General features: G+C 45.9%; 1 protein-coding gene across 3 annotated transcripts in view; it reads left to right on the top strand.

Annotated features, from left to right (window-relative positions):
* C9H1orf21 (chromosome 9 C1orf21 homolog) overlaps window positions 1-19,851 on the top strand; it is a 113,331-nt gene extending 93,480 nt beyond the window's left edge. For all 3 annotated transcript variants that reach the window (XM_032696252.1, XM_032696253.1, XM_032696254.1), the window contains exons 4-6: window positions 6,454-6,530; window positions 10,890-10,950; window positions 18,802-19,851. In XM_032696252.1, coding sequence (XP_032552143.1) covers window positions 6,454-6,530; window positions 10,890-10,950; window positions 18,802-18,840 — 177 coding nt within the window. In that variant the 3' untranslated portion in view covers window positions 18,841-19,851. The remainder of the gene's footprint in view (window positions 1-6,453; window positions 6,531-10,889; window positions 10,951-18,801) is intronic.
* Window positions 19,852-20,378: the final 527 nt, after the last annotated feature.

Here is a 20,378-nt window from a genome sequence, read left to right as displayed (position 1 = left end):
TTCTTTTTAGTAGATGATCCAAGTCTGGAGGAGGATCTCCATGTAGGTTGTATGTAGGTATTTATTTATTTATCATTATAATAACCACTGAAAGCAGCATTCTCTTAATTTCTCAGATTGCAGCAACAGAAGCCTTTGTGATGGGCTGTAGAAAGCTGCTCAGGATTTATACCTTTCTCTTTTTTTACCTGTTTTTATCCCATTCTAAGTAAATTTCGGAGGGTTTTGTGGCTTTCTGAATCCTGCTCTTCCATATTGCATTGCAGGATCTGGAGTTGCTACAGCAGAATTTCCCAGTAATTACCCTGGGAAGGAGGAGCTCTGTTAAGACGTTTCAGGAGGAGGTCTGGAACACATTTTGGATCTCTGGTGAAAGCACAGGGGTTTTCTCTGCCAAACCTGGGTTACAACTCCCTGCGTCAGTGCAGACTCACTGCGGGATGTTGGCTGGGATTGCAGAATCGGATTTTTCTCCAGAATAAATGCCAGGCACTGTGTCTGCTGCTGCTTTCCCCTTGCATGCCTGAATGGCTCCGGTCTCTCCCACTGCTGCTTGGGGGTAAAACTCAACAAACCTATTCAAAAGTGGGTTTTTTCAGTGTCTGATTTATTAAAGAAGATACTTTGTCACAGAATTACAGGCTGGAAGAGGTGGGAAGAGACATCTGGAAGTCATCTGGTCCCTGTGGCTCAAGCAGGACCATCTAGAGCCTCCTGCGTAAGGCCAAGTCCAGACACCTTTTAGACTTCTCCAAGGATGGAGATGCTGACAGGAGTAAGGCATCGTGGGCAAATCCTTCATGCTTAGTTGAGGGGATTTTGGCCTGATACAGCAATAATGTTTATTACAATATTCCATTTAAAACAGATTTTTTATTATGAAATGTGACCTCAAGCTTCATCCAAAGCCACAAATAACGGCCACGTTTCCAGGTCCTCGTTCCTGAGGACCAGGGTGCTCCAGGGAGCAGCGCTGCCTCAAACAGACGGGCTGGGCATTGTTGTTGCCTCAAGTGCCTCAGATACAAGGTACTCCTTAAAACTGAGCTCCCATGGTGGGTTACACAGGTTCTGTCGGAGCCTGGGGCAAGAAGGGGGGAGCGGGGCCAGCACCCGCTCACTTGTGTTGCAGTTGTGTGTCCAGGAGCCTCTGTGACTGCACCCACACTGCCCTGGGAGGGGCAGTGGAGGGATCAGGGGAGTTTGTGCCAGTACTGACTGTTGCAAGTAGAAGGTTCCTTTTCAGAAAGACTTACCTGGGAAAGGTAGAAGGTCCTTCTGATGATTGTGAAGGTAACACCTTTCTTAGATGTCTCCTCGCCGTGAACATCCGTTTCTCTGTCTCTGTGTGTGTGCCATGAAGGTCACATTCATTGCTAAGCCCTGGCTTTAGGTTCTGGTATATGTTTTGGAGGTGATGTGCACCTGGAGGACAGTGCTGTCAGGCTCGTGGTGTGATTCTGGGGCTGTCCTGCACAGAGCCAGGAGCTGAATCCAGTTATCCTTGTGGGTCCCTTCCAAGTCAGGATATTGTATGATTCTGTGGCTCTGTGCCTAGGGACCCCCTTCTGCGTTAGGTGCATGGGCACATTAGGGCAGGGATAATGATGGAACTGCATCCAAGAGTAATCCCTTTTGACCAGCATCTGAGATTTTTCAATGCTTGATGTGCCCCTTGGCTATAAAGTTACACTAAATAACATTTTCAGGTGGTTTTGCTTCCAGGTAGATAGAGAAAAAAAGAAAGGCTCTCTTCCTGTCAAAGGATAGCACGAAAAATAAATACTTATGTGTGTATAAAGCAAGGAGACTCAAGTAAAATCTCATAGGTTCACTTCTCCCTTGTTCATCCTGATGCATCAAGACAGTCCATGTGAAATATTATTACCCGGGGCTTGTCCTCATGACTGAGCGAGGTAAAAAATGCTGGGCTGGCATATTAAAATCTTACATCTCATCTTTCATTCTCTTTCTGACTGATGCATTTGGTTTCCTCCTTTTCAAATACAATTATTTTAAAGAATAGTTTATGGTATAAAAAGAAAACAAACACTTCATTTTTCCCGTAAGTTATTTTCATGATAAATTACATGGATCCAGAAAGCAGTTTAAAGGTGCTGTGGGCTCCTTTGAGGAAAAGTGTCATCTTGATATAAATCAGGAATATTATTTTAAAAATATTTGAATGGCTGTAAACTACTAGTATTGAGTAAAAACATGATCACACTCTGGAGAGACCTTTGTTGTTTCTATTTGCTTCAAATATATTTTAATAGCAAATCTACAGAGACAAATTAATTTTTAAAATTATACTAATCTGGAGGAACATGCCCCCTCCACATTGGTGGTTCCAGGTTACAAATTGAATACTTCAGCCTTTTGCAAATTAACAAAACCAGACTGGAAACTAAGAACCCCATTACACTAAGTTTTACTGACTTAGAAATGTAAAATTGTCTGGAAAAGACCTCTAAGGTTGTCCAGTCCAACCATTCCCCAGCACTGCCAAGGCCACCACTGACCCATGTCCCCAGATGCCACATCCATATGTCTTCAAAATCCCTCCGGGGTTGGTGACTCCCCCACTGCCCTGGGGAGCTGTGCCAGTGCCTGACCCCCATTTCAGTGAAGACATTTCTCCCCAGATCCAATTTAAACCTCCCCTGGCACAGCCTGAGGCCGTTCCCTCTCCTCCTGTCCCTTGTTCCCTGGCAGCAGAGCCCGACCCTCCCCGGCTCCCCCCTCCTGTCAGGGGGTTGCAGAGCCAGAAGGTCCCCCCTGAGCCTCCTTTTCTCCAGGCTGAGCCCCCCCAGCTCCCTCAGCCCCTCCTGCTGCTCCAGCCCCTTCCCAACTCCGTTCCCTTCCCTGCACACGCTCCAGCCCCTCAATGTCTTTGTGTATTTGTTTAATTCTTGTAACTTTAGAGGAAAAACAATTAAAGACCAATATGTGATTAAGTTAATCAAAATTAGGCATTAGATTACATAGTGGTGTTGCTGCTGTCATCTTTGAGTTCTTGGCCAGTTTAATAAATTTAAAGATGCTTAAAATAAAGTATAGTCTCTTCATAAAATATGGCAGCTCTTATGGAAGCATCTCTTAAAAATCAGCCCTTCTCTAATAAGCTGAGCGTTAAAAGTGTCGAGAAGAAGGACTATTAACAGCTTACCTGAGTCCATCTGTGGCAGCCTGATGAACTTCCAATGAAGTTCCCATGTCTGTAGAAATGGGTTCATAAGAGGGGAAGCATCAAGGGAAATGTTGACAGATATTTAATTATAGTGGCAGTAGTGGCTGTTGCTGTGTTAATAGCATCTGGCAGCAGAGTCACTGCCATCTGTTAGTGCCCTGAAATTCTGGATATGGTGCGTCCTTTATGGAGGAATTAACAATAATTAACAAATCTATCAAATGAAATCACCTTGATTGGATGACAGTTTTACCTTGATAATGATTAATTGCAAAATAATGGGGAAAAAAATGTCCACTATTCTCCTTTTTTGCCAATGCTGCTCTCCAAGTGCAGCATCCTGGAGGGTTTCCTTTTAAGCCTGTGGTGTGAGGCAGCATTTACTGCACTTACTTTAAATAATCCTTATAAGCAGAGCCAGATTAAAAACAAACTTCTGCATATTCCTTTCCATTTGCAACAGATTTGGGCTTTAAAACCAGGTATGGTTCTGTTGATGCCTGGTAACTTATTTATTGTTAAATAGGGGAGAAAATGAGGTTGAACTGAGATATGTGACCCTTCAATCAATGTCAAGTCAGCCTGAAAGAATAATTTGACTGCATTAGAGCATCTCGGCTTTTTTTTTTTTGTTAGCAGAATATTAGAAGCCAGACCATTAATTTCTGATGAGTCAGTTTGTCTTCAAAGTGATGAGGAAAAAATAGTCTATTTGTTTGTATTTGGGAGAATTGTTTTTGAATATCTATTTTTATCAAAGCCAATATTTCGATCGGTGCAATGAAATATCAGTGCCATAAATAATAGCTAGAAACAAAGCAATGAGTCAATTTGAGACCTGCTCGAGGTTTATTTTTCTCTTAACTCCCCTTTTTCTGTCTGTTCCTGCTGAGCAACAGATGGAGAAGGTAAAATAATCTCTGCTTAAACAGGAGAATTGTAATAGATAATTGAGGTGTGTTAATTATCAGGAGCAATGGGAGGGAAAGAATAAACTGTGGAATCTTGAAGTCAAGTAAACTGATATTTTATTTCCCTTTTCCTATGTCAGTCTGTTAATATTCTGAATATTGCTCTGGGACCTAGAGAGAGAAGGCAACATATATTTTTCTTGTGTCTTTCTATTCATTCCTAAGTGCCAGAAGTTTCTTTAGGCTGGGATTTGGGCTGATTCCAGCTCCTGATAGAGCTGCACTGACACCAAAGCATGAGCAGAGGTGTGGAAGTCAGGTTTGCCCTGCTGTGATTTATCAAAGCTCCCAACACAGGAGCTGTAGATCAGAGCTTCGCTTCCCCCTTCTCCCTTCCCCTTCCCTTTCCCCTTCCTTTTCCCCTTCCCCTGGAGTAAATCTGATGATAAAAGTTCACCTGATGCACGAGGTTGGGCTTTAGCTGACTTCTGGTGTTGATGTTGTCACGAGTGTCTCCCCCATGAGACCCATCCCTCTCTTTTCCTTCTGCTTGCCAGCTGTGAGAGTCAGACATCAGCTCATGAGAGGTTCATGCATGTTCATCACACACAACATCTACACACTGCTAGGAGATGCTTTGAAAGAAGGGATTTTATCTTCTGTTCTGCTGATTTGACTTGACATCCCAGGATCAGGGGCAGGCGGTGGCTGGTGGGATGTAGCAAACACACAGACACTTGTTAGAGCTTGGAGGAAGGGCTTGTTTCTCTCTCACTGTTATTTTCATGCAATGCACAGTTCTCTGCTTAGGAGGATTAGAAGATATGCATTAAACAGTGCCAAAGATGCTGAGGCAATTGATGTTTACATCCCTTGTGGAATTATTCATTAAAATATTAACTGCTAGACAGCCTCTTTTTTTATTTGGCTCAGTGATTTAGTAGCCCTCTCCAAAATTGCCTTGTGTGATTCAGACACTCAAAGACTAAATAAGGCTAAACAAACCCACCAAAATTACCCACAAGCCCACTAATTTTTGGGTTTATGTTTCTTAAATTGTCATGGCTAAGAAACTCAGAGGGCTTTGTGGAGCAGGTAAGCTGTAAGATTTGACTCAGACCTCTCCCATCTGCACCAGCAGCTTTCCCTAGCACACGGCACTGGGAGGATCTGGAAGGGGCTTTATCCTTTTCAAGGATTTTGGAGATAATAGATACATGTGTGCACTAAGTTTTGAGTTACAGAAGCTCATGACATGATGACAAGGTGTTACCTTGTGCTGGCTCTCATCTCTTTTCCCTTCTCATGCCTTTCTTTAGATGTTTTTAACAGTTCTGGTCCTCTGCAGAGGACATGGTTTTGTTCTTGTCTATAAACATGGAATGGTTTGGCTTGGAAGACACCTTAAAGATCCAGTCCCACCCCCTGCCATGGGCAGGGACACCTTCCACTAGCCCAGGTTGCTCCAAGCCCCGTCCAACCTGGCCTTGGACACTTCCAGGGATCCAGGGGCAGCCACAGCTTCTCTGGGCAACCTGTGCCAGGGTCTCACCACCCTCACAGAGAACAATTCCTTTCCAATACCCAGTCTCACCCTGCCCTTGGCAGTGGGAAGCCATTCCCCCTTGTCCTGTCACTCCAGGCCCTTGTCCAAAGTCCCTCTCCTGCTACCTGGAAGCCCCTTTAGGAAGCCTTCTCCCTGGAGCCTTCTCTTCTCCAGGTGAACCCCCCCAGCTCTCCCAGCCTGGCTCCAGGGCAGAGGGGTTCCAGCCCCTCTACTCTTCTTGGTGGTGTCTTCTGGACTCTCTCCAGCAGATCCACATTCTTCTTATGATGGGCTCTCCGGAGCTGGTTTCCTTCCTTGTTCCCAATTTTCTGGCTGAGCAGGTCAAGTCTGCCATTGCTGCTCTTCTCCCTGCCACGTTTAACATATGCTTCCTCCCACAGATGGTTTTCCACAATGTTACTGTTTCTCAACTCTGTTCTGAGCAAGCCTGGGGCCCAGTTACTCTGGGGCCCTCTCAAAGGTGCCAGTTGATGTTGTTATTAATACAACTGTGTGAGGAGCCAAGCCACAGATGCACACCTCATTTTCCATGGATTTTGCTCGGTGACCCAGAGGCAGTTCCCCCACACCACCAAGCCCATGGCATTTAAAAATTGCCCACGTGGGATCACTGCATCAGTTGTGTTGCCTTTAATTTAATTTTTGCTGAGCTTTCCTCACTGGGTTCTGCAGGTTGAGCCTGAACCCAGCCCGGTGTGACACTGTGATGAAAAGTGCCTGTCTCCCTTTGTGTACTTAAATAAATACTGATGGTATCTCTGTTGTGTGTTTTTTGTGTGTTTCAGGAAAAAAGTGCCAGTTCAAACGTAAGACTTAAATCTAATAAAGAGATCCCAGGATTAGTACATCAACCCAGAGCAAAGTAAGTTCAATTTTTGTTGTTTAAGTCATAATACAGATAAACAGAGGGTTAAGCAGTGTCTGTGAGATTCAAGATTGCTGCCTAGTGCAGACCAGCTGGTGGCTCCAGCAGCCCTAAAACCATGCTCAATTTAAGTAGAGTAGATAAGGTCACTCATGTCCCAAGACCAACAACACACTGGGCAGCATCTCTCCTTTGCACAGCAAAGGACCTAAAAAGAGGTGAGAGGCATCTTGTCATGGCTGGTAGGAGACCCATCCTGTGTTGTTTCTCAGCTTTCTATACAACTTACACATAACTAAAATTATATCTCCCCTAGTGTTCATAAATACTATTGGTTAAGTTCCCAGGGAGGTTTTTTGCTCCTGGTATACATTAGCAGCTGTATTGCCTGGGATTGGGAGTGGTAAACTTCTTCCATTTAGAATGGTCACGTTAAAATGAGGGTGGTTTTGTAGCTGAGAGTTTTTCCACCCTTGGCTGGCAGTTCTGTGCCCATACCCTGGCTGAGGTCAGTCAGTGCCATGAAATATTTAACTCTTGTGACAGAGCTGGTTATTGATATTAGTAATTCATTTCTTATCTAAATCATCATTACATTTAATCACTAATTGGCTTGGAAATAACATTACATGGAGCTGTATATGAGGTTCGTAACGAACAAGTGAAGAAGCTCTGCTGCTGGATTTTGAACACTGTGGAAATGCTGTTCTTTATGCCCTGCCCTCAGGGCACTTATTAACTTTAACTTGCTGAATATGAAGTGCTTTGAACACGGTTTCAAGACTGGAAACTTTAGTAATTTCCTAATCAACTGACAGTATAATTCAGCCTCCTTTCAAAGGGAAAAAATAAGTGCTTTGGATGTAATTGCAAAGAAACTCACAGGAGGGAGGTGGAGGTAAAATCACACTTTAGCAAAGCTGTACTTCATTACTGTGGCTCTGCCCTTCCCAGCAGGGTCAGAGATGTATTTAAGATGCTCTAACATGAGGCTAATTAGTCTGGGGTAGAAAAGGGCTGTTCTTTTGGTGGGTAATCTCTTGGTACATCCAAGCCAGAGGAACTGCATGGGGTCAGGGTTTCCATTCTTTCATCAAACCCATCATTTTAAAGGTTCCTGCAAAAATCAGAACTGACATTGAATCACCAAAAAGCCCATTTTTTTCATTGCACTGGCAGAGGTAAATATTTCTATGCCAGTCCTGCCAAAATAAGTAAACTTCTGAGAGAGGTGCAGAATGTCACGGTACATTGTTGGGTAGAAGCTCCACTGTTTGCCCAAGGCTCTGCTGTTTGCCCAAGTTACCATTGCATTTGTTTGTAAAGTGGCTACATGTGTTTGAGTTGCTAAATGCCTGGTCAGCAAATAGCTGCTATCACGCACAATTATTTTTTAAAGGTTTATCTTCTAAAAACCACAATGGTTCTGGTTGCTGGGAGGGGTGGCAGTGGGGGGAAAAGGGCTACTCAGCTGAAAGAGCAGAAATGAGTGGATAAATCACTTCCAGGGATGGGGCAGCCACAGCTCCTCTGCGTAACCTGTGCCAGGGCCTCCCCACCCTCACAGGATATTGGGATATTCCTTCCCAATATCCCATCTAACCCTGCCCTCTTGTCACTGCAAGACTGTTATTCCTTGTTGTGTCACTACTGGCTTGCTAAGAATTCCCTCTCCATGTTATATATTGATATTTTGAAAGGCTGCAATAAGGTCACCCCAGAGCCTTCTCTTCTCCACACTGAACACCCCCTGTCTCCAGAGCAGAGGTGCTCCAGCCCTCTGACTATTTCCATGCATGTTCTGGACCCTCTCTAACAAGTCCATGACTCGTTCTGGGGACCCCAGAGCTGGATGCAGGTGTTCCTAAATTCTACTGATTAAGTTCCCAGGGAAGTTTTTACTCACTCCTTCTTGGCAGAGCTTCTCTGAGTCCATTCATCACTCAGACAGTGCTGATACTGGGGATAAATATCTCTGCTTTTGGCAAAATGTGTTTCCTCAGCCCGCCACGAAACATTTAAAAATGTGTTCTCATGCCTTCTGATGTGCTTCTTACATGGAGAATTAAATCCACATTTTGATTTGGGGAAATCTTTTTTTTTCTGTTCTGTTCTCCAAGAACTCAGCTTCGATTTGGTGGTTTTCTGACTCTTCCAGTGTTCACTAATTCTGTCAGTTCCCTGCCCTGCAGTGGATTTTACAGTTATACACAGCTCCTCAATTGTCAGCATTGGAGTGTCTTTCGTCTCTAAATTGTGGGGCAGTTTTCCTGCCCAGACAAACTTGTGTGAAGACCACAGACTGTCAGGTCTTTAGGACTTCCTGTGGGAATTCTCATGTATATACCAATGCAATCTTCCTTTTTTTTTTTTTCCCCTGCCTTCTTTTAGTTTTCTTACAATTTATGGCTGGGGTGAGTCACTCCAGTATCATCTCATTTTATCAGAAACAGGATTTATGGTGTTGCAAAGGCAAAACTGTTTTTCAAGCACTTACCTACCAAGAAAGGGCTGTACTGCCCTAAAATCCCTCTCCAAGACACCTGAACATGCAGGTGACAGGGTCAGCTGTCCCAAACAAGCATCTTTTGCCCATCTGAGGTGGAGGTGGGAACCTGAGGGACTGGCAGACAGCTGGGGACAAAAACTCCCACAACCACTGAAAGGTGAATTGTTCCTGCTCCTGAATCACCAGCTTTAGGTTTTAATGCCATTTCTGAAACCTTCGCTTCTGAACTGAGCCTTCATTTATGTCCAACATAAGCAAATCATTGTATATGTTCATCCTGATAGCGAGGGCAGTCTGAATGCTGAGCTTTGTAGGGAAGTGCAGCCTGTTGTTGGGCACTTAGGGAGAGTATTAACTCATGACAGCTGAAAGGATCACTCTGAGGAAAAGGGTGGGAATGCAGCAAACCAAGCCAGCTTTTTGTGCTGGAGAAAATCTCCGAGAGCTGTGTGTCCTTCTGACTGTTTGGCATCACTGTTAACACTGGCACCAGTCCTCATCCTTCCTTTTCTGCATCTTTTTTTGTTGCACACTGAGTCCCTGGCACGTTTCCCCAGCCCCCCGTGGGCCCAGGTGCTCCTCCCTGCTGTGGGTCCAGAGGATGCTCTGGCCTCACTTTCCCGGAGGGATGTTATTCATGCAGGAAGGAGGTTCTCCCCATCCTCTAACATACATAAAGCAGACCCACCCCAAACACTGTCTGCCAACATCCTCATCTTTGTCTCCTCGTCCTTTCCTTGACGTCCCACCTTCCTGGATTTTTAGCTTGCAAGTCCCCCCCTGGGGAAGGGCTTGTGGTCTTGTGCCACCTTCAACAAAAAGGAGTATTTTCCAGCCCTCTTTGCTAATCCAAAATCATATCACTGAGACTCTTGGTGCTGCAGAATTAATTGAAGTGAAGGGTCTGGAGCACAAATCTGATGAGGAGCGGCTGAGGGAGCTGGGGGGGCTCAGCCTGGAGAAAAGGAGGCTCAAGGGGACCTTCTCGCTCTCTACAACTCCCTGACAGAAGGTTGTAGGAGTTTTCAGTCTCTCCTCCCAGTAACAAGTGATAGAACAAGAGGAAATGGCCTGAAGTTGTGCCAGGGGACGTTTAGATTGGATATTAGGGACAATCTCTTCATGAAAAGGGTGGTCAACCGTTGGCACAGCTGCCCAGGGCAGTGGTGGAGTCCCCGTCCCGGGGGATTTACAGGGTGTGTAGATGTGGCACCTGGGGACATGGGTTAGTGGTGGCCTTGGCAGTGCTGGGGAAATGGTCACACTGGATGATCTCAGAGCGCTTTTCCAACCTAAATGATTCTGTGAATAACCTGTTGGGTGTGCTCAGGGAGCAGTAGGGACCACCCCTCTGGGAGGGAAGGTCCAGCCTGGGCTCGTAGGCGTACTTGGGTGTTGGGTGCAGAGCCCACCTGTAGCAGGATGTGCAGATCCTCCAGTGCAAGACTTCAACCTCATTGGCATCTCATTTGGTGGTGGTGGAATTGGCAGCCTTGGAAAACCTGTTTTGACACAGAGGGGGCTCCCACTGGCCTGGGCAGCCCACCTGGAAAAGGGAATGGTCTCCTCCATTCATTTCCTCCATGGATGCTCCTGTGTCCTAGTTACCATCCCAAGCGTAGCACACATATACAGAACTAAATGCAGTGAGGTTTTTTTGTGGGTAAACCAAAAATAGGAAAAAAAAAGATTTTAAAAATTGACAATGTAGATGAAAGTGTAAAGTGATTTATTTTTCACAATGGTGAAAGCTGACAGCTGGGTCCCTCAGCAACCCTGGTCTGCAGCATCAGTGTTCTATAATGGAAAAATTTGTGTTGTACTGATACTGTTCCTTTGCCTTCCAGCATGCACATCTCTGAAAGCCAACAAGAATTCTTCAGAATGCTTGATGAAAAAATTGAAAAGGTAAGACACAGGGATGTAAATGGACGTTCTCAGGGGAGGACACACAGGTTTCCCAGCTGCACGGGGAGGACAGCTGGACCTGCCTGCTGCAGCACTCCACATTCTCCATGGTTTGGAAGGGATCTGGCCCAAGATCCCCTTAACTGCTCCTTGGTTAGATAGATGAAGTGCAGAGAAGACCAGAAAAGTAGGGATTGAGGGCAGTACTGGAGAGAATCCTTTGTTTTGTGGGAACATCACCAGTCTAGGATGGATGGCAGGTTAACTCCAGTGTCCAGGATATATCATGGATAAAGGAGAAGAGCAAAGTGGGATTTTAGGTCATTACTAATTTGATCTTTCATTTCATCTCTGTGGGAGACAACTGGAATCTTGATGCCGGTAAAGCATTGGACTTGATCTTAGACAGCTTTTCCAGCTTAAATGATCCTAAGTGATCCTATGAATAATTGTATCCCAGTACAGATGGGAAACTGAGGCTTGAGGAATTAAGTGGGCTGTGTGGATCAAGTCTAGATCTCAGTCATTGCTTATACCTTGAGCTGAGGTTCGTGCACCAGTACACCCTTTACACTGCATATTTTGGAGTAATTTGTCTTGTTTAATACTTTATATTAAATATTTCCTTCCTCAATTGCAGTAATCTAATTTGTACTGCCAATTTCCGACTGGACCTGAGGAAACATTCCTTTTCTGAGAGGGAGGTCAGACACTGGTTTAGGCTTCCCAGAGGGCTGGTTGTTGCTTCAGGTCTGTCAGTGTTTCAGAGATATTTGGACAGTGCCCTTAACAGTGATGTAACTTTTGGTCAGCCCTGAAGTGCTCAGGTGATTGGGCAGATGATCCTTGTAGGTCCCTTCCAAATGAAATACTGCTATTCTATTCTATTCTGTTCTGTTCTAAGTTGTGTTGGGTTGCAGAGTAGAAGGGAAATTTTTACTTGGATGGCTCTGAATTTCTACCATTTTTGCCAGCACTCCTGGTGTTAGGAGTCAGAGTGCTACAAGGGGTGACAAATCTCTTATTTGTCCCAAGCAACAAATTTGTTACTCTAAAAAGAATATAAATTATGAAAGCAAAAAATGAGATAAAGGGGAAAGAGTAGAAGTGAGGAGAAGTTTGTAGATTCCTGAGAAGAATATTTCTGTACCAGTATTTCACAGGGTTAAGATTTTATGTAACCAAAATGCATTAAAAAGTAGAATTTCTACATATCCACATTATAGCTACATCTCCTTTGAGTAAATGCATCACCCTATGAATATTCAGATGCCTTTCCTGGACATCATCCCCTTCCATAATGTCAAATGCAAAATCTCCAGTGAAATGGATTTTCCAAAGGTCTGTGTTATCTGCAGTCCAGGCCAGCTGAGGTTGTGTTTGATGATGAATTTTGGTTAGTTTTTTGTTTCAGGGCACTGATCCCATTCCTGCCACACTGAGTGCAGCTGCCCATGTCTCCTGGCTGGTTGGATCATGCTCTCAGATGTTACAGGTGATCCCCAGGGCATTTGTACAAATTTATCTTCTCCGTCAGGAATTTGTTTAGAGGGAATACATAGTTTATCTGTCAGAAGGAGAGAGAGGGCTCTCCTGCTTTTCAAGCTGCTGGCACTTGATGGGACTGGCAGGAGTTAATGTGCAGCTGAACGTGGGATTTGTGTTCTCTGGGGACCTCCTGTGCCTGAGGAAGTAGTCTTCCTAAGGGAGAGTTTGGGTTTTTTTAATTAATCTTTGCCCATAACACATTTTTTTCTAGTTATTGCCACAAATGCCAAAAAGATTGGAAAAACATGAGGGGTTTTGTCTGATGCCTAAACAGCATTTTGAGGATGCTGTCAAACAATTAAATGAGTTCTATCAGTGAGCAGCTCACCAGTTGCAGCTGAAATAGTTTGCAGAAGTGGGGGGTGTTGCCTGTGGCTGATGAGGTCCCAAAACATGTTGTAATGTTCCCGTGGTAACCGTGGCCATGAGCAGCATTGGGTTCGTGATGGAGACACGGAGTCTGTCACCAACTCTGGGCTGTGCCTACAGAAACTCCACAGGCAGGAGCAAAACATCCCTCAGCTTATGTTGGAGTCTCAGGGGGTGTTGGGTCACTTATTACAAGTGAGTAACAACAACTCTTAGTGTGAGCTGTGCATTAGACAGGAAAATGAAACGGGTGTTTTGGACTCCTCACAGCCAATAAATGGACAGGAAGGTCAGCTAAAATAAAATTTCTGCAATCAAAGTGTGAAATGGAAAGAACACAGGCTGACATTTCATCAGCTGAAGCGTTTATGAATCCTGCAGATCCAAAAAAAGCCGTGATGAAAGTCTGGAGAATCTCTCTGGCTGCCCCTACGAAGCTCAACTGCCTTCTGCAAATGCCACCCAAAGGTAAAAACCAGAATGTCAACCCCAATGAGTGGAGCTCCTGTCTACCAAAATTCAGTGTCAAAACACTGTGAGGCATTCAGAGGGAGACATCTGTTCCTGTCTCTGCGTGAGTCTCTGCCTGGAGAGCTGGAGCTGAACTTGCCTGTATGGAACTGCGTGTGATTGTGGTAATTCAATTCATAGGGTTTGTTGGAAGGAAGAAATACTGGAATGAAGGCTGAGGTAGCACTGCCTGAGAATGTGAAAGTCAGCCTTGCACATAGGGTTAGATGTTGGTTCTGCTGGAGTCAACCCAGTCATTTCAGAGACACCAGAATTTGAGCTTAAAATACTGAAAAAACTGATGAGAAGCCAGAGATAAAAAGTTTTGTGGGAGACTGGGAGTAGCTGGGTAGAGTTAAGCACAGGAAACAGTAGTTAGATGTCATATCATAGAACATCCTGGTCTGGAAGAGTCCCACAAGGACCATCAAGTCCAGCTCCTGGCCCTGCACAGGACTACCCCAGGGATCCCTCCCTGTGTCTGAGAGCATTGTCCAAACACTGTTTGTCATGGGCCTGGCTTTTGGAGACAAAAAGACGTGTGCAGCAAGAGTTCAGGAGGAAAATGGAGCAGAGACAGGTACTGGGAAGGAGGCAGCTCACCTGGTGTCAGTGTGATCATCATTATTGAAAATTAGGCCTGCCTGAAATCACAGAAATATATTCCAGTGGAGGATGAGCAAGAGGTAGTAGCAATTAAGCTTGAGGAGAGTGTTCACCCAGAGTAAATTAGAAAGATGTGGGTCAGGAGTACAAGTGATTTGCTTGACCTGAGAGATGGAGGCAGAAATATGCAGAAATACAGCTTTGGAAACCTGAGAAGGAAGCAGAGAGTGATTGAACATTCCTTCTGAAGCAGACCCGGCAGCTGCTGGATAAATCTGAGATCTGCTGTGCCCAGCAGAGGAGAAAGGGGCTCCACTGGCTGCAGCCAGGGCTGGGGCAGTCACTGCCCTCTCACAGGGGGATAAATCTGGTTTTGAAATACCAGCTCTGATTAGGAAGATAGAAACGTGTCCTGGTAGGAGGCCATTTGTATTGATATTCAGGCAAATAAATTAATTACCTGGGTTCTTTCTAATCTAATAGTGCAAGGACTGATTTAGTCCGGTGTTACATTTGCCTTCAAAAAGAGTCACTGTGAAGCACACAATGAAGAGCTGACACCTTTCTCCTAAAGTTTCTCCAGTCTTCGGGGTATTTTTTCTTTCTACATCTCAAATTTGTTTGGACCATGATTCCACAGGACCCCATGCAAGTTCCGTGTCACTCCTCAAGAAGAAATCCCAGCACGGGAAGGACATGGAGCTGTTGGAGAGAGTCCAAAGGAGGCACCAAGATGAGAAGAGAGATGGAGAAGCTCTGCTGGGAGGAAAGGCTGAGAGAGTTGGGATTGTTCAGCCTGGAGAAGAGAAGGCTCTGGGAGAACCTTATTGTGACCTAGGAGGCTCCAGGAGAGCTGGAGGGGGACTGGGGACAAGGGCCTGGAGTGAAAGGACAAGGGGGAATGGCTTCCCACTGACAGAGGACGGGTTTGGGTTGGGTATTAGGAGGAAATGCCTCCCTGTGAGGGTGGGGAGGCCCTGGCACAGGTTGCCCAGAGAAGCTGTGGCTGCCCCATCCCTGGAAGTGTCCAAGGCCAGGTTGGACGGGGCTTGGAGCAACCTGGGCTAGTGGAAGGTGTCCCTGCCCATGGCAGGGGGTAGAATGAGATGTGCTTTGAGATCCCTTCTGAACCAAACCAGCCTGGGATTAAGAAATAATCACAATGCAAACATGCTCATGGACAAAAACGAGATTAAAAAATGTCATAGCAAGAGAAGACGTCCCAATAACAGCTCTGGTGTGGTCAGTGATACCCCGAGCGTGGGGAATCGTGACCACCACCACAGGGGTTGTCACTTTGGGTCAAGAGATCAATTGGTCCTGGCCACCGGTGCCAGTGTGGGGGTGGGTTTGCAGGGATTTCTCTGCCAGTCCACTCACCTGGTCACCGGGAGCCGGGTCCGGGAGTACCCAGGCCAGGGCAGAGGTGCCTGGCATCAACTCGCTGCATCCCCTCGTTAGTAAAACTGGGCATGGAGCGCGGCGGCGACACAATGCAGCTCGTTGTATGGTATTTAAAGAGGAAGGGGGGTTGCTAACGAAACGTATGCAAGGGCAGAATGATTAGGCAGAAACTCATTAGCAAAGTGGATTGCTCTTAATGACTCCATTGATTTTTCCCTAACAAAATGAGAAACGGACAAAAATTAGCACAGTATACAATGATTTAGTGCCGCCTCCCGGCATTTTCTTTCCATCCTTTCTGCGCGGGCTGTAAACAAAACCAGATTGATGAAAAGGGTTCCCAGCGCAGAGCCGGGCTCGCCATTCCCAGCGCCGCCTCCTCCGTGAAAGGGGCCACTGTGTCCCCCCGGCTCTTTCAGCCCGGCAGAAGAAAGGGCTGCTTGGTGCAGCTCGTTCCCCTCTCCCGGCCCGGCCGCCCTCCTCTCCCTCCCTCTCCCGGCCGTGGCTGGGATGCCGGTGCCAAGCTGCGGAAGCGCATCCCCGGCGCTGCCGCCCCTGCCCGGCCGCACAAGGGGCCATTCAGCCGGGCGGGCTGTGCCTCGCCCTGGCACCCAAAGGGGGGAAAAGCCCTTTTCCTGTGATTTTTCCTCTTTTTGTTCCCCAAAAGGATCTCATCAGCCATGGTGCACCCCCGGTAGGCGATTTCTAGAGGGGGATGAGCCCTTCTGGTTTGGGTACAAGCAGGAAAGGAGGCATTCAAGGTGTTTGGAGGTGTTTCTGTGGACACTTTCAAAAGCTGAAAGTTGGATTTGGAACTGCAGGGGAGGAAGATGGTATTCCTCAGGAATTAGGTGGACTTGGAGGCGTGTGTTACCATTATCATTACAACTCATTTAATGTCCTGTGCTATTAAGGGCTATTAAAGGAAGGCCCATAAAGTCCTCTTGGTAGCCACCTGCTCTGTTCCACCGGCTCCTCTGGATGCAGGAGCCTGCTCCCCTGGACAGGATTTGACTGGCAATCATGGAATCATAGGCTCATAGAGTGGTTTGGGTTGGAAAGGGACCTTAAAGATCATCTTACTCCACCCCCTGCCCAACAAGGGCAGGGTCATCTCCCACTACACCAGGTTGCTCAGAGCCACATCCAGCCTGGCCTTGGACACTTCAGGGGTGGGGCAACCACAGCTGCTCTGAGCGACCTGTGCCAGGGCCTCACCACCTTCACAGGGAGGAGTTTCTTCCTAATACCCAATCCAAACCTGTCCTCTGTCAGTGGGAAGCCATTCCCCCTTGTCACTCTTGTAGCCCCTTGAGGTACTGAAAGGCCACAATAAGGTCACACTGGAGCGTTCTCTTCTCCTGCATTCTTTTCCAGACACAGTGGTGCTCTGTTTGAGGGAAGTTGTTACCTCCTCTGGTTCCTTTGGTTCCTGTCACACATCTGCTCCTGGAAAAAAAAACCCGTCATCCTTTCAGTCTGAACTTAGATACCACTGGAGCTCCTCTGCTCACATTACCAGCTCATCATCTGGCTGCTGCTTCACTGGTTGATGTTTCATAGAATCAAAGAGTGGTTTGATTGGCCTCTGAAGGCCGTTGCTGTTGAAGTAGGTCCTTGACATCCCTTTGGGGATTGATGCACTTGGTAGCCACAGAGCAAACCCAGAAGCAGAAGGAAATGGCAGGAGGAACGGGAGAGAAACAGGGAATGCATGATGGCTTTCTTCCAGGATTTGGGTCTGTTTGAGGCTGTGATAGCAGTGATGGCCACTGGTGGGAGTGTGGTGGGGAATGATGGGCTCCCTCCTGAGCAGGAGGCGGAGGAACCAGGTAAATGGATCTCCTGCAGGTGCCCTGAGCCTCAGCCATCCCTCACTGCTGGTGCATTTCACAGCTCTGAAGCATGTTGGACAAAGCTTTCATCACCACCAGCTTAGTCTCCTGGTTTTGTCCAGATGTGGTCCCTGGACTGGAGAAAAGTGGTGGATTTGGGTTTCACTGCAAAGTATTTCAGCGTTCCTTCTTTTTGAGTCATAGCTTTTAGTTTAAAAAATGTATTTTATTTCCTTTCTTTCTGGGTCAGTGACTGCTGAATTGGAATTTGGGCTGATTAGTCTCTTGGGGTTTATTTTAACTTACTAAGAAAACCCTTTTGCTAACAGTGCTGGGCCCCGGGGAGCTGTTAGAGTGCACACATTCCTGGGTGTGGACTCTCCAGCAAAGCCAGCTCTGCAATCCCACCACTGGCACTGGGATTGTAACTGCAGAGGCATTTTGGAGCCTTTGTTCCTGATGTGCACCCCTGCTGTGTGTCCCAAATAAACTGATCGCTGCATCAAGAAACATCTCTTCCCTTTTTTTTTCACTTTTTTCTCTCCTCCCTTCCCTTTCCTGACAGGACAGTGACTGGTTTTGATCTGGGAGGCAGCTGGGTACCCCTGTTTTACCACTGCTGTGTTGGTGTCTTCTGCTTACAGGGTGGTGTTGAGTTTTTATGCTCTGTTGGAGGTTAGACAGTCTCATATTTCTCCTCTTTTTTTTCTTCTTCCATGACAGCCCTTTGCTCAGCTGCTGGGATTGAGCACTTGGGTGATACATCCAGCACATGGGAAAAATGGGAAATAGCCCTGAGATTTTGGGCACTGCATTTGAGGGACTTGTTTGACACAGGATATCTCAGGTGGTTTGTGTCTAAAAGCTGGTTTTGTGCAGGGAAACAAGGATAGTGGGACCTGTCAGGTCTTTTTTTGCTGCTTTGAACAAAACAGGTAGTGAGGGGCAGGACATACCTTCTCCAGAACAACATCTCAAGGGGAATACCTAGAGAGATGCTGCTGCCAGTCTTGTGGTTGGGCTGGAATGGAAGGCTTAACGTGACTGGTCTGATAAGAAATCCATGTTTTGTGAAGCTGAGCCCATATCCCCCACTGTGCAAGCATAATTTCAATACAAATAGTATCTTCTGCTCTTCGGTTAAACTCTTGCTGGGGTTATCACAGGAGGTGTTCTTGTTCACAGCAGCTGCCTTGTGTTGCTCATGGGATTATGTGCTTCCTTGCTTTTGCCTCGGAGATTATCTCTTCCCAACAAATGTGCAGGGTTGTGCCCGTCAAGGTGAATCATCTTGGCATAAAATAGGTTTGTAAATCAGTTTGTTGGACTCCCCCTGGAATTCAGTGTAGGGGATGACGTTTAGGAGATTATTAGTGAGAGAAAGGGAAGGGTCTCCTATCCTGGTTTCGTGGCTGGAGGAGTTGTGTAAGCTCCATTCCCTATGCTGGAGGTTTCTCCCCAGCCCTGAACTAAACCCCGCCACGTTTAGAGACCTGATCTGCATTCCTAGAGAGCGCTCCCTCAGCTCATTCCTGTCTGCAGTAGCCATGTACAAACTGTCTGGCTTTTGTCCTTGCAGGGTCGTGACTATTGTTCAGAAGAGGAGGATGTCACATAGTGCCAACTCTGCCGCTCGCCCCAGGAGTAACTACTGTGTAAATAGATTACAACCCAGCCGAGACCTTCCGGGAGTCTTCTAGAGCGAACAGCACTACATAACAGAAGAAGATCATTTCCACATTATATACTCCATTCAGTTACAGTGTTTCCTAATGAACAGATGAGGAATATTGCTAAGAACTCGTAAGGAACTGTTTTTGTTGCTGCTAGTTAAAACTTGTTGCAACTTCTCACTTTTTTCTGTGTCCAGATACGCAGCAAATCCTTAAGAGTTAATCCAAAAGACGTTGTTGATTTTACTGAGGCCTCTGGCCTGTTTTCTATCAGATGAGGTAGTGTTATACAAAGCTTCCATAAGTGAACATTCAAGCATCTAAGAAACACCCTTAAGCTGTCTGTCAGTCGGCGTCCGGGCCAGAGTGCTTATTAATGCTGGTGATTCCAAGCTTTGGAGATGGGATGTTTTTGCCATGGCAGGCCTTGTTTCTCTGCTGAGAAGAAGCTGAGAAATTATTATCCATTAAAAGCATGTTATCACTGAAATACTGGAAGTGATGCAGGAGCAGAGATTTGTATTCTAAGAGGAAAAAGAGTTTCATTTAATAGGTATCTTAATCAAGGACTAAGCTTGCAGTATTGGCTTTGCTGAGCACGAATGGGAGTGTGATCACAATCATTTTGAATCTCTTTTTTTCTAAGAAAATAAACATTTTACTGTTTTTATGTATTCTTGTCTTTTACCATTCCTACAACACAATGTTTTCAGAGTCTAGGGACAAGGAAGACAAAACCAACCCTCTGCCTTGATGAGTCCTGTGGATCTAATCTCTTAAAGCAGCTCTGTGCCAACTGGGGGGGATCTGTTGTGTGTCCTGTAGAGTTTATTTTTCCATATTAAATGGAGAGGATATTACCTTCTCAAAAGCAGATGTAATATTTTTAACAAATGCTGTCATGAGTTAAAAAAATTAAGGAAAAAAATACAGCTTTTGTATTTATTATTTCAAAGGAGATTGTTACCTGTGCTGGTATTTCTTCCTGCTTCGATGCTGTATGAGGGCAAGGTTTGCACTGCAATTTTGTCAGGACATAAGTTTCTGTACTGTGTTGATTTTGTTGCTCTGATGTGTGTGATGGGTGTGGAATAGATCATGGGACTGCTTTAACAGCATCTGTTACGATGTGGCTTCAGCGGGACATGGAGCCCAAAGTTTATTGTTGGCCGTTTTTCACTGAACCTTCTGAAAAATCAGATTCCTTTAAAGGGTTCTAAGTCTCTCAAAGGTCACCTGTGTCTTCTGAAAATCTCTAAATTTTTGGCGAATTTCTTGACTAAAGAGGTTTCCTCCAATGTTTGCTCTGAGTGGGGTTGGACAGTCCATGACAGAGGATTTCCTTCCCTCTCACTGCTGTGCCATACCTAGAATATGTCCAGAAAAACCCCAACTTCCTCATGCTCCCATCCCTGCACTGGATTTGCCCTTGGCTTTCAGGCGGTGGGGTGGGGAGGACCCACCAGGGAGAGAGACCTGTGAG

This window comes from Chiroxiphia lanceolata, chromosome 9, assembly GCF_009829145.1.
Source record: "Chiroxiphia lanceolata isolate bChiLan1 chromosome 9, bChiLan1.pri, whole genome shotgun sequence".
Taxonomy (NCBI): Eukaryota; Metazoa; Chordata; class Aves; order Passeriformes; family Pipridae; genus Chiroxiphia; species Chiroxiphia lanceolata.
The sequence above is the reverse complement of the archived record's forward strand: the minus strand, read 5'-3'. Positions and strand labels throughout refer to the sequence as shown.